The sequence below is a fragment of the Platichthys flesus genome, chromosome 2 (assembly GCF_949316205.1).
Source record: "Platichthys flesus chromosome 2, fPlaFle2.1, whole genome shotgun sequence".
Taxonomy (NCBI): domain Eukaryota; kingdom Metazoa; phylum Chordata; class Actinopteri; order Pleuronectiformes; family Pleuronectidae; genus Platichthys; species Platichthys flesus.
This window is the reverse complement of record NC_084946.1, coordinates 3,981,530-3,996,337: the sequence shown is the minus strand read 5'-3', so window position 1 is coordinate 3,996,337 and position 14,808 is coordinate 3,981,530. Positions and strand designations below refer to the sequence as shown.

Below are 14,808 nucleotides of genomic sequence, written 5' to 3'. Positions count from 1 at the left end.
ATTTACTGAGGAAACCAGGCCTGATGCTGAAGGTGAAGTATTTGTGACTCACTCTGTGACTCTACAAGTCCCCGGAACATAACGAAAACAGCAAATATTCTATTACGTTACTTTGTGTAAGTAAATGTTGTTTATGTGCAATGATATCCAGAAATCTGCAGGTTATTCAGTTTTGCCCATATTCAGGCAATAGGCCTGAATATATTTTATGAGGTGACATTATCTTGGACAAGACCAAACCTGCTTTGGACAGTCATACATTCTGAGAAGGAAAACTTAAGACCAGTTTTTCTGCAATGCAGGAGTCAAAATGTTTTTCTGGGTTCTTCGTTATTTCTCTGTTAGGCCGATTTGTTACATATTCCTGAATGGAAATGTTTAATTTAACTACCACACAGGTCTGGCTGTCTTCAAGTGTTTAAAAGCCAGAGACACTGCACAGAAAGTGTCAAATTTGGGGTCGTAATAGGGAACCTCAGCAGCTAAGTCTCGCCATTAGTCGGTTATTCTGTCTATGAACATTGTTTATTTGTTTGTACATGATTTAAAAGATTTCTCTTGTGCAATGACAGATTTGTCAAGTTGTGAACATTGACATATTAAACACAGTATACACGTATATCGTAGCTTTGAGGTGAATATAACTGTTGTTTATTCATGAGTCTCTTCAGCAGCTCAATGATCCACTATGGTCACCAGCCAACTGTTGTTTACCGCTGAGCAGGAAGTGCACGGAGGCTTTTGAGAACAGACGTCACAGAAGCAATCGCCTGCCGAGACTGAAAATGACCACGTTGACCAAAAGTTGTTTGCTGGACAGTTAATCAACGAGCTGAGACTAACTATAAATCTTCATAGAGCAGAAGGGATGTGGGTAATATTTCCCTGTAAATACAGCTCTTGAGTTTTTTTAAAAGTTGTTATTATACAAATATCAATAACAACTGCTTTGTTGTCTGTTTTTCACAATGCTTGCTAACATGTTTATAATTTATGCTTCTGGTTGCAGTTGACTAACTGAAATCCTTTTAGTTGTTGAGCCAACATGTGTGTTGCAGCCTTTGTCTCAACAGTCTGTGATGAACCTGGTCGATGACATAGCCGAGGCTCTGGCTCCAGGACCCTGTACGGGCTGCAGCCTCAGCAGCAAAAACAAGGTCATCCCCAGACACACCTCTCGTGTCGACATAACCTCCACATGTCAGCTCAGGTTGGAACTTTTACACTCCAAAAGTGCTGAAGAAAATAGTACAAGGTTTCCGTCTTAATGTGGTATGTTGTGTTGCTTTGTGCAGTGGTGCCAGAAAGCGTTTCTTCCTGTGCAAAGAGTTCCCTTTCTCTCACAGAGGAGAAGAAGAGTATCTCCACTTTTAAAAGTAACAACAAAAAATAAAGACATACAAACAGGCCATCCAGGAAGAGTCTGAAGCTTGAAGCCTCGAAAACTGGACCTTGCAAGCTGAATAGAATGAGAAGCATTAAAACTAGGGTGATTGTAGATGTAAAATTAAAGACCACTTCAGATAGAACTTAATAAAATCCCACCAAATAGATTTATTTCGTTTTATTTTTGAAGTCATGGTTAATAAGAAAAAACTAACTATTAACATAAATCTCTTAATTTAATGTCAGATGTCAAAAACAAAACAGGACTAATGCAGGAGTAAAAGCAAATCACTCTCTGTGACTTGACCCGCCCTTATTGTCCAATCAAGACACAGTGTGGTGGTCACATGGGAGAGCTCAGTATGTTCTCTCGAGAGGATGAGTGCAGATGTACCCTCTGTTGTCCAACACGGCCTTGGCGATCTTCTTGATGTTGGCATCGTTGTTCTCGGGAGAGTCTAGAATAAATTGAGATAAGAATTACAAGCTGCTTTTTCCTTTGTTAAATACAAAATACACCATTCTCCTTTTTCTTGATAATGTCACGATATAACTTCCATACAGATCATTAAAAAACAATGCACACAGTGTGACAATGAAAAGCAGCAGGGGTTTGAGTGTTGGTATGTGGGGTTTGGTGGGGAAATTCCGCAACACATGCAAGTCTTTGCTACAGAAACGCAGTAAAAAGAAAAAAGCACGGGGCTGTTCTCAATTACCATTTAGTGTTGTACTTACGCTTTTGCAACTGAGCCATCATGTAATTGTTCTTGAAGAAGGCGTCGCTGCAGAACGTGTTTGCGAGCAACACCTAGAAAAATGAAGAACACAAGTTCTCATCAAAGCCTGCAGACAAAAAGCTCGGCGGACAACTCGCAGAAATGAAAGCAAAATATCAAGCAGCCAGTTCAAAGGATCAACTGCAACCAAATGTGAAGAAAGACGATTGTAAACATTTGCTGCTGGTTCTATTTTTATCTGCAAATACACCCTGACATAGTAATTGGAAACATTACGCACAATTTCATCAATAGAATGTGTACAGAAAAAAGTTTTGGCATGAGTGGAACTAAACCAGATAAACTAAATGACTGAAGACTCGGTTTGCATCTTGTCTTAGTTTGAGAACCTCAGGCCAAACATTTCAGTCCTAAAAATGGAAATGAACAGGGATCTTTGCAGTGGAACACAAACTAGATATGATGTCTGTGTGTGTGTGTGTGTGTGTGTGTGTTTGTGTGTGTGTGTGTGTGTGTTTTACATAAATTTGTTGAACAGTGAAAAGAAATCTCACGTGCAGAGCTTCACATGTGAAACATACAAGGGTGTCCCAGAAGTAGATTGAAAAAAACCTCCAGTTGCTTATTTAATGTGTCTCTGTGGAGAATTTGTTTTGTTCTACATCCCTGTTTCTGATTACACACATGCACGCACACAAATACACACACAGATACAGCTTGAGTTTACGGTCCTGTGTCCCTCTCCACCTATTCCACTCTGCTAAAACCATTTCTTCCAAGAAAATGGAAGAGCACAGGTTACAGATCTCTAAAAATATTGAAATGAAAATAAATGATAGTAACCACTCATTTGAGTTACCAATAGATCAAAGGACATGCAGACGACAGATCAAATGAATCCGGTTTACAACAAAAAAGAAGAAAAGGAAACAAACTAGCAGTGATACACTGTGATAAGCTGCTGCTTTAATCTCTTTCTGCAGACGACAGCTTCCTATACCAAATGAAAACAGCCTCATCTAATTAGATAACAATGTGTATCTCATTAAGACAAATACACTGACGCTAATGAAGACGTGACCTACTTACTGAATCACGACATTGTCATCGAATGCAGTGACTTAAGAGTTGTGTGTCACCACATGGGCAGCAAAGTTTTTCTTCTAACAGCATTAAACTAAAACTTTACTTAACAGACTATAATGTACGTGGGCATGTAAGTTATCATTTATAACTCCTCCTGTGTCGGAGTTAGGCAAGTAGTGGTTAAGGTAACATGAAGGGATGAGCGTGTGTGTGTGTGTTTTTTAACTTTGAGTAGAAGTAACTATGATAAAGGTTAAAGTTAGCGTCAACGAAATCGGTATAAGTCAATGTAATGTTTTCTGAAGTCATGGAAACACGCCTGTGTGTGTGTATGTGTGTATGTGTGTGTGTGTGTGTGTGTCTGTGTGTGTGTGTACCATACACACCTCGTGATCATGATTCCTCAGGCCGATGCTGATGGAGCGGCTGGCTCTGGACAGGACAGCTGTCATGGCGTAGAGGTTGATCAGCACATCTGCTACTCTCTTCAGGATGAGCTGTTCGTCCACTATGGTCTGACAGCATCAGTGAAGAAAGGACAAAGTTGCTTTATTGTGTCTCTGTAATTTGGTGAGTGTGAGGGAAATCTATTGTACATTCATTTGTAATTTATCAAGTAATGAAATAATGTTCCTATAAACCTAAAGTAAAAAAAGGAGTAGTTCTCTGAAGTGAAATTTGTTCCTGGCTGATGTGCATAGGTTATATAAAGAGGTTGAGCTGTAGATGGAACACACGCTCACTGGTGCTTAGAAGACACTTTAGATTTTGCTCTTGAGTTGAGATGAATTACTTCCTGTGTTTAGAGATTCTTTGACCTTATAGAGACACCAGTATAACATCTGGGTTAATAAGTTTAACCTATGTGGTCTAGTTTCCTGAGAATACGATTCTTATTTTGGCAAGTTTAAATTAAAAAATAATAAGTAAGAACCTAATAGACATCTCGGTGGGAGGCGTCTGAATAGACACAGATGACCCACATTTATTACAGCACATATAGTTACACCCACACTTACCATTTACATTCCTATGTATGGTAGGTGACATTTGTTTTCTTGTTATAATGACTAAACTAAATGTAGTTTAGTCCTTCACCTGTGATGACAAGGGCCTGTTTAAATAATGAATATTTAATCCTCGATGTACCGATTACCTGATGCTTTTGTCAAAAGCAAGTAGCAACTAACATTTTTCTCCCTCTGCGCACATAAGCAGAACTAGGAACGCAGGAAATTAGGAACGCACACTAAAAAACAGATAAATATCGGCAAATATAAACCTGATCTCTTCATAATTTTAAGACATAAAAAGACTAACACTAAACAATTTCTAAAAATATCTGTCCCTGGTCTCATCTGTAGCGGCTAAAAATAATAAACGAGTAAAAAACAATTAAACTTAAAAGGTATGATTTCCTTCGCTTTGAGCAGTATAATAAGGACTACAGTGTGATTAAAAGCCCACTGAGGACACTGTGCTGGAACGAAATGGAGTCAAGTGATACAGGAAGTGGGGATCTGGAAAGCTGAGCTGTCTCCAAGAGCTGTTTACAGCTTCTTTGGGGAAAGCCATGATTACAAAAGCACATAGAAGTTTAGTATAGAAGTTTTCTCAGAGGAAAAGAGAGTCCGGAACAGCTGTCCTACGGATGAACATCTCTCAAACACTGATTGAAAGATATGAACACATCTCTTATGGAATAACCAAGCTACCAGAAATTGGAAACATTTGTTCAGAACATACCCACAGCTGTGAGTCTCTTTGATTTTCCAGAGTAAATAATAAATGTAATGTTACCTTTCCGTATCTGTAAAGCAGGCCCTCCACTGTCGATCCAAAGAGGCTGACATTCTGCTCCAGCTTCTTGCCACTTTCCTGCAAACAGAAAACTACTGAGCCTCTTCAGGATAACCAACATGTCTGTAAGTGTTAAGGCAAAGTTCTTACTGCCATGCTGGGATGCACCATGCCGTCTTTGCCCGTCAGGCCGAGGTCCACTGAGCTTCCGAATGAGCTCCTCAGTTTCTTGCCTACCATCCCCAAAGCAAGGCCAATGTTTCCTTTCTTCATCTCCCTGGAAGCAGAGCAGAGCACAGAATGAGTGATTGGAGCGAATGTCGATGACAACATCAAGGAATCAGTGTGGGATCATATATAGAGACGGGTTTCAGAGAGGGTTACAACAGACTACATGCTGAGAACCTTAAACAACTTGTGTGTGAGTGGAACAAAGAGAACTGGTGAAAAGGCAAACAGCCAACACGGCTCTGATTTACTTAAATTGGCCAGAGGAATAAAAACTGTTTTGGAAAACTTTCTCGATTCATGTTTAGTGGCTAATATATTTGAACAGTAGTGCATTTCATAATGTCAATATTATATGAATATCTCTCCCAGCTTCAGAATGTACAACCTCCATATTCTTACTTGATTTTCCCAGTCATAATTTTGCCAGCATACTGCATCCCAGTGAGAGCGATGTACATCCTCAGGATTTCATTGGTGCCCTGAAAAACACACACCACGATCAATACACTGCACACCTCGTATTTATCATACTATATATGTTTATGAGGATGCACGCACCACCACACACACCAAACTACATTTCATATTTAGAAGAGTCCATCATTCTCCTACTCAATACAAACACAAGATGCTCTTTATATGTGGATAATCTAATTTGGATTATAACACACAGAGATAGACTGGTTCAATGATAAACTGTAATCTGTTTATCCATGGATTAAAAGAGACTTTTGCCCTAGGGAATAACACCAAACATCAACTCTACGTTTGATCCATGTGATTTGATATTAAGTCAAAAGCGCCACCTGGTGGCCACTTACAGATTGATTCTCTAACCAAACCGACTATAGTTCAGTCCTAATTCCCATCCATCCAATCAGACACTGTGAAAAATATTGAAATATAACTGAAATCGATTCTTCAAAATAGTGGTCCAACTGTTGTTCGGAAAGTTTTCTCAATCGGTTTTAATATAAAAGTCGAAGGAGAAGAACCAACTTCTTCTATATCAACTTTCAGAAAAAACAAAGGACACAATCTTTAGTCCTCCATGGGAACTACAGCCCTGGTTTTATTGGCTGAATAATTACCAGCGTACCTCAAAGATAGGCAGGATGCGACAGTCCCTGACGTAGCGCTCATAGGGGTAATTCTTGGTGTAACCCAGACCTCCGAGGACCTGTAGAGCTTCGCTGACACAAATCCAGCCTCCCTCTGAGCTGAACACCTGAACCGGAGATAATATAAAACACATCATTATCCATTATGGTGTTTTAATCGAACAAATCTTAGTGAGAGAGATTTCTAACCTTGACCATGGCGGCCTCTATAGAACAGTCTGGGAGTCCTGGCCTGTCCATCATCCCTGCTGTAAGGTACGCCATGCTCTCCATCACAAAGGCACTGAGAGCCATCAAAGCAAACTTCTCCTGCAGTGACAAACACACACTTATTCACTTCTGAGACTGAGGGGTGAAGGTTGATCACCTGATTCCTGTGGGAGGAAAGTGGACTGTACCTGAATCATACCGAAGTCACTCAGGCTTTTGTTAAACTGCTTCCTGGTTGCTGCGTACTCAGAGCTCAGTTCTACAGAGAGTCAGACATAGACGATGTCATACTAGAGACATTTTTCTAATCGCACACAAGCTCTTACTCAATTCTCTTGTACAGGGTTTTTACCTATGAGCTTTTTAATCATCCCAGCTGAAGAACTTCCCATACTGAACCTCCCCGAGTTCAGGATGTTCATGGCAATCTGTCCGACACAAAGCAAACGTTCACATACCCTTACAGACACACTCATGCACAACAGGTTGTGTTGAGGACAGTATGAAGCTCACCTTGAATCCACCTCCTATTTCTCCGATTACATTCTCTACTGGCACTGGGACATTGTCAAAGGACACTTCACACGCTGGACAGGAGAAAAAAGCACAAACTCAAACTATGTGAAAGTAGGGAATGCACTGTAATTATCAGGGTTGAGAATAATATGCTCTCTTTTATTATTCCAATAAAAACATTTAAGCCGATAAATAGACCCGATACTTGCACTACTTTTCTGTGGTGGGAGACCTAGGGTCATGCCAGTTAAAGCATATTTAGAACAGTGTTATACTGTCCCAAGCTGCTGGTACTGTTCAGATGGGTCCCTAGCTGCACTGTATAATGCGTTTTCCATGTGACAAGTCAGAATTGTTGTTTGTTTTAGGTTAGGTCAGAGCTATGTAAATAATAAATCATCCACCTATGCTCACCACATCTGAGTCTTTCTTAAATGTGCAAGACCTTTTAAAATACAAAAATGTGAGATGATCGATTATTGGTATCAGCATCGGTCACATTGGTTATCGGGCTCGGTTAAAAAAAATCCATATAGTGAATCCCTAAGTGAAGGTTCTCATTCTTCTATGCATTTTGAGGTGAACTCACTGTTGGAGCCTCTGATGCCCAGTTTGTCCTCAGGCTTGCCGCTGGTGATCCCCCCGAAAGCTCTCTCCACGATAAATGCAGAAATCTTATCCTTCTTCACGCCATCTACTGTCACCTCCGTCCTGGCAAACACCGTCATGATTTCTGCCATCCCTCCGTTTGAAATCCAGATCTGAGAACACAAATGAAAAAGATGAACATAGGATCTTCAGAGTTTAATAATGGAGGAACAGTGTGGGAGGACTTCATGGTTGATTAGATTAGATAAGAAAGATTTTTTACTTTAGAGCCGTTGATCAGGTAATGTTTCCCGTCTTCTGACAGGGTGGCTCGGGTCTGAATGGAAGCTGCATCACTTCCACTGGAAGGAAGATAAGAGTGTAAGTGGATCTAATGCTGAGACACGAAGTACAGATGTTATCACAAAGTGCTTTGTGATTGGTTGGAAGGAATCGTTTTGATTCTTACAAAGTGACTCCTCAAACTGGTCAATATTCCACTACTGCTAATTACTTTCTCCAGGTCTTGTGACTCTGATCAACAGAAAAACATCTTATAAACTAATTCCTGTTTCTTTTTAAATCACAAATACTATTACCTGGGTCGATGGCATCCTGGCATTAACATAAGTAGGATGAAACCATATATTGAAAACTTTTATCCTCTATTCTTTTGTTTTCTTATTTTTAAACTTTCTTTCAACAAATTGAAAAAAGAGACAATACATTTCACTTTCACAAGTACCTATACAAACTGAAAAATAAAATAATAAAAAAAGGGGACAGAAAAAAAATCCAATGAAAATAAAAATGTATGAATTGGTGAGATGAGAGTAAAGAGGACCAGCTAAACCAGTAATTAAGTTTAGTTACAGCTTACAATGGAGCAATAAGTCAAATAAGGGAAACGTGGCCCATTTATGTCTTTACTAGAGTCTCGTGACTCATGATTGTGGGGAAGGCTGATAAATCATTAGTATGTTATGACCAAACTCTCCACAGTTGTTATTTCTCATTCTAATGTTCATAGAGGCTTTATTCTGCTCCCTCCAAGGAAATTATCTCCAGGAACATTTGAAACCAGAGACTGAGTCAACTTAAAAATGATCAAACTTGTTGTTACTTTTCAAATAATCTCATCAATTATATGATATTATGAATGGATGTCAGAAAAATATATAGTTTTTTAAATATATGAATATTTCTCCGTGTAGCCTGCTTTATTCTGTCTGTTAATGTCTTGCGTCACCCCCAACCACAGTAACTTCTCACAGACTGACACCTACTGAGCCCTCATTAGTTTGCACAATTATTCATAATCCTGTGGTGTCCTAGAATGGGAACATTTCAGACTCCACTTAGTCCTCACCTCCACCTCCTGTTATTTGCATAAATGTTCATACATGAGGGACATTGCAAACAAGCTGTATATGAGCTGTCAGTGTCTTTACCTGCCAGGCTCTGTCAGACAGAAAGCAGCGACCTTTTCTCCGGTGGCCAGGGTGGGTAAATACTTCTGCTTCTGGGCTTCGCTCCCTGCGATCAGGATCCCCTGAATCCCACAGAGCAGTCACAGACCTCATGTAATGTTTCAATTGCTGCTGTAATTATGAACTAAAACTCGATTATAGATTTACCACATCACAGACATGGAAAGTGGATGATTAGCCCCTCTTTTTATCTTTACCTTCAGTCCGATGGCTTGATGTGCAGCCAGTGTTACAGCAATGGAGCCGTCTAATGAGGTGATCTCTGCCAGTCGGGCATACATGGTGTTGGACAGTCCGAGGCCCCCTGGGAGTAAAAGAGGAGACACATCCTTCAGTCTGAGTGATGACATGACAGCAGGGCTGTATTTCAAATATGCGTGTGAGGAATAAAGATATGAAATTAGGGGAAACAGCTAATCTGGCTCTGGTTTTATTCGTCTCACCTAACTCCCTGATATTGACAATGCTGCACGCTGATACAGGCATGTCAGAGTGTAACAGAAACACTGGCTGGGTGGAGTGCAGGAAAAACACAAACTAAAAGGCCACAAAACAAAGAACACACTTTGACTATGAATTGTTTGTAGTAGTGTGAAAAGACACTCTTTGTGCAGAGGGAATCTGCCAAGACAAACCGCCCAAATCCATGTGTGCAAAGCTGGTACAATACTCTGAGCTGTAATTGCTTCCAAAGGGGCTTCAACCAAGAACTGAGCTAAAGGCCTGGACTCTGTTTATAGATGAACTGTTTCAGGTTTTGATTTGAAGGATAATTCCCAAAAATCTTTATGACATGTTGTCTATTTGTCATTATGGCTTATTGAGTATAGAATGATGGACAGATGAATGTCATCCATTTGAAATAAAATTTAATGTCAAGGTGTCTGATTACTTTCTGAATCCACTGCCATGTGGCTTCACTTCACTATTTTAGCTTTGATTGGAGAAATGTGAAGCACCAGAGTAAACAAAGATAAAAAAAATCCTCTACTGCAATATCTTCAACCTTCTGATGACATGTTGTTTTGACTTTGTCAGACACACACTATACTCCTGATCATTTCAAGTATGTGAGAACTGTATGGGCTGTATGTGGGAGGGCCAATTCAAATTGAGAGGCTCCGGAATTTCTCAGGAGTTTCTCTTGCCAGCCCCCCAGTAACAACTCTGGAGAATGCCGAATGAGCTCATGTGAGAATACAACAGGAGATCATGCGCTGGATCCACCCATAGTGTGTGTGTGTGTGTGTTGATGATAATGATTTTTCTAACACTGAAAAAAACTAATTTAACCCATATATCTCAGGGATGAAAAAGTGGTGCCACACACATAGAAGAAACAAACAAAGACGTCCCTCTTTTCGGCTCACTCCAACCGGTCGAGGCAGATGGCCGCCCATATGGGCTCTGGTTCTATTCTTCCAGTTAATGAGGGTATTTTTTTCTCCGCAGTCCCCAAAGTGTTTTCATATTTTGGCAACTGTCGGGTTTCTCTAGGATTTTCCAGGTATGGACCTTACTATGTAAAATGCCTTGAGATAATGGCATTTAAACAGCTGATCGATTTGATTGGACTGCATTACAGAGGTTTCCTAGCAACAGAATCTGGCATTAAAAAAGATTCTGTTAGTTAAAGATATTTCTTAGGTTTCGATGGTAAAAGATGAATTAGTAAACGATTGGTCAAAGCGGTGGATCTGGATTCAGGCCTCACCGTACTCCTCAGGAATCATGATTCCAAACAGTCCCAGTTCCTTCAGCCCGTCCAACGTCTCCTGAGGGATTTTAGCTTCGTGGTCAATCTTAGCTGAGTCAACTTAAAGCACAAAAGACAAGTCTGTCAGATTCCAACTCATTTGTATTAATGCTGTATGCTGCTAATCACATTTGCAGTTTATACTTTATCTCTTCACTTACCTTGCTCGCTGAAGAACCTTTCCACTGGTGCAACGAATTGCTTGAGCTCCTCCAGTTCCTCATTTCCAATCTCGGGATAAGGGAAGACCTCGGCCTGGAGGAGGAGCAGACTGATTTAGCATCTAACAGCATCAGACAGAAAACACAAGTAGAGATGCGTCTCTACTTCTGAGTTCAGACACCACCACTGCAGATACAAAGTCAAGTTTAATAAGCCAAAAGAAAAATTAAGTGACAGAAAATGAGCTTCTTGAATTTTCAGTGAATTCAGCAGATAAAGATCATGTTGAATAACGGGCTGGTTTCATGAATTTACTGTATTTTAAACATAACATGTTTAAAGTACGTAAGTCGGATAATTCAAGATTAATAGATTTGTCAAATAAATGTAACTTTACATTATGATTTTATATTATGATTATCATTTGTATCGTTCACTTTGAAACAGCTCAGGCAGGTTTACATCTTTTCTGATTGTGTCGCCTGCTGAGCTGCTAACTCACAGTCTCCCAGGCTGTGAAGTACGACTGAGTCAAAAGCAGATCAAGTTCACAGGTTATTACTTTTCTCATCATGTGCTCTGCAGTAAGAAATACACAGCTGAGGTTTAACACTTTTCTTCCTGGGAACAATATTTTTTCTCTTTCTTTCAACACAAAATGAAAGTTGTCATATGGTGTCGCACGCAGCATATTATTCTTATTTAATAAAATTAACTGTGTTCTTCTGATAATTCAAATATTTATGTTCTAAATTACATAGAGCAGACCCTCCTACAGCACTACACAGGAAGAGAGAAACAACTTGGGAAAGACCAAAATGAAAATAACTAATGATGAGTGCAATACGATCATGTATCTTTTGTAGGCTACAAATAACATTTAATTAAGGAGGATGTGGGTGTTCTTACAGTTGGTGAAGGATACAATATAAATGAAAACAAAAGGACATTATATAGAGTATTGATATGTTTTCATAATAATATATACATATGATGTCATACAAATAATGGTATTTTTGTTGTTATCATTAGTGTGATTATATGTTTATTTATTCATTTTTTACATATTTAATTTCAGTATATCAGATATAAAGGTAGGGATGTTGAACTTGTTTGTTGGATCCCTGAATTAGGCTTGGATAATACATTTGTTTTTGCTTTGTTGTTGGTCGTATATAGTGTATAAATTGGGGCAATGTACATAAAGCAAATCTTCTGAATGCTTCTTACTAAGAGAAGTGTGGTCCTTAATAACGACAAGGACTTGTGTTGCTCTGAGAAGTGTTTTCATGGGGACATGGGCTGAGGTCATATTCCTCTGTGCACCAATCAGAACTCAGCAGCTCTTCAAACCAGTTGTTAGCTGACATTGCCGGTCAAACCTGATGGAAGAGACTGGCCTCATTTGTGAGTGTATATCACATAAGAAACTGTCTCACAACTTGTGTCTCTAACTTTGGTTGTGGATTATTGATGATGAATGCTGACTGATACAGAGGCACACTGGAGATGTCATGTTTCAATGAGCTCTACATAATGGTTAAAAGGCTTTTATTTATTTCTCGTCTTGATGATGCTCTTGACAGTACAGTTGGAATTTGTTTTTTAAAAAAGAATACCACGATAAATACATAGAAAATAATAAAATGAACAACTGGACAATAACTGCACGTCACAGTATTTTCCGTGGTGTCATAATCCCATCAGGGGTCATGTGGAGACAGAGTCCTTGTTTCTTTTATTGAGTCTTTGGCTTCAAACTACCAACCTGAACCCTCTGAGCTGAAGTCTTAAATGAAAGGTTTCTTACCTTGTTGACCTGACCCAGGAACAGATCTTTAGCATAAGCCAGTTTTCTGCAGTGAGTCCTGATCAACCTCTGCTGCTCCACCTGCACCACTGCCTTCCCAGCATTCCTCGCGTTACCGGCGAGCAGCCGCCGGCCGACATGAAGAGATTTAAAAACAACGTTCACACTCATCTTTCTTCAGACACTCTACAGATCCAGGTCCATGGAAACATCACAGACCAGCTCAGACCTTTCACCCACTTCGGTCGCGTAGTGATGACGTGAGCAGAGTGTTAGATAAGACGTTCAATGACCCTCGTAAACGGTGGATTTCCCTTTAAGAAGCACATTCCCTGATTCACATTCCCTGCACAATGTGAATCTTTGGGGTGTTTAATCCTTGTAGTATTTTCATCCAAAAGACAGAATACTTCACCAATAATTCCAACTATGTGAGATTATTGTCAAAGTCTTTCTAAAATACTCTTTAAGTGGAATTCTAAATATGGTCTGAAGTCAATTTGTGTCTGTAAATGTGAACTATTATCGTAAAACTTATATGACATCGAGTTTGCTTTGAACAAAAAACAAAACAAAGATTGATATATAGAGGACATGCCCCTGGAGTCCTCAGTAGTCAGTGAAGAATATGATTCCCGATAGCACCTGAACGCCGCATCGCAATGCCGCTAGAACACCAGTCGGTGGCGCAACGCTCAAATTAACTGAAGCAGGGTATAACAAATAAGAAATAGAAATCGATAAAAACTGTATCAAAATGTTGCAAAACCTCAGCCATACCGTTTCTAAGAACACATTTGTATTGTCAGTGTGACCTATTGTTTAGTTTCGCATTGAAACTGGGATTGTGAATGAGTTTCTATTTAATATTTACGAATAAATGGAACTATCTATTAAATGTATTGTATATATATGTCCAGTAATGTGGCCATAAACATGCTACATGCTTGCATTATTATTATTTCTCGAACATGTAGGTATTGAGCTACTGTGGAATACATTCATTATATCATTCTATGTCGTTATCAAAATATCACGTGCACCATATGCATCACGTGTGGACAGTGCACGTCTCTCTCTCTCTCTCTCTCTCTCTCTCTCTCTCTCTCTCTCTCAGTATCCTATGTTCTCCCTGTTCTACGATGCAACCCCACTCTCTGGTGGCAGGGGAAATGAAGCCCCTTGTTGGCCCATCCCAGCTGCACTGTGACGTCGCCCCGCTGACGATGATGGCCCTCAGAGCTGCGATCTATTTTTAGCCGCAGCCTTAAGGGCCAGATAGACAAGCAGTGCAAACTGTCAATCAGACCACCTGCCACAGAGAGGCGGCTGACCAGGCGTGCTGCTTGTGCAAGACTGAGGGAAGAGTGAGTGTTCTGCTGTTTTAACCTCCATCAGCAGATACAGCTTCAGTTTAGGTTGATACAAACACCTGACTGCAGCTGCAGAGGACTCCTGTGCTGTTGTATGAGTAAAACACAAGCAGTCTGCTTCAGTCACTTCAGGGGCGGGATGTATCTCATGTTTTCAGTACTGTCTCTGGGAAGGTGCAGGTTTTAAAGGGAACTACATTTTTCACATAAAAGGGTTAAGTCCCTTGTAATGGAGGGTAGTTCTGACCCTGTGGAGACAGTAGAGTGATGTCATTCAGGCTCTTAGGGGAACTTTGACTGATGATGTCATCAGGTTTATCTCAGCTGGAGCCAGGAGAGACAAATGACAGAGAGCCTCTGTTAAAAAGGGTGTGTGTGTGTGTGTTTGTGTGGTTTCTAATGTGTACACGATTACATTACCAAGCAGGCAGGGTCTAATAAAAGATGTTGCTGACTGTATAATGGAACAGATCCAGGAGGACGTAAGTACTGAGCTTCTATTCTGCAATCACACAAACAATGTCACATCATATTGGTTT

The 14,808-nt window shown here is 40.0% G+C and overlaps 1 protein-coding gene across 1 annotated transcript; it reads right to left on the bottom strand.

Annotated features, from left to right (window-relative positions):
- Positions 1 to 1,549: 1,549 nt before the first annotated feature.
- acad9 (acyl-CoA dehydrogenase family, member 9) lies at positions 1,550 to 13,150 on the bottom strand. Its single transcript, XM_062394630.1, has 18 exons — positions 12,897 to 13,150; positions 11,086 to 11,179; positions 10,883 to 10,984; positions 9,366 to 9,472; positions 9,130 to 9,230; positions 7,962 to 8,040; positions 7,680 to 7,851; positions 7,088 to 7,161; positions 6,927 to 7,002; positions 6,763 to 6,833; positions 6,554 to 6,673; positions 6,343 to 6,471; positions 5,643 to 5,722; positions 5,163 to 5,289; positions 5,013 to 5,090; positions 3,599 to 3,727; positions 2,125 to 2,197; positions 1,550 to 1,844 (listed from the first exon to the last, which is right to left on the bottom strand). The coding sequence occupies exons 1-18, from the start codon at positions 13,065 to 13,067 to the stop codon at positions 1,744 to 1,746; spliced, it is 1,884 nt and encodes a 627-aa protein (XP_062250614.1). The 5' UTR covers positions 13,068 to 13,150; the 3' UTR covers positions 1,550 to 1,743.
- Positions 13,151 to 14,808: the final 1,658 nt, after the last annotated feature.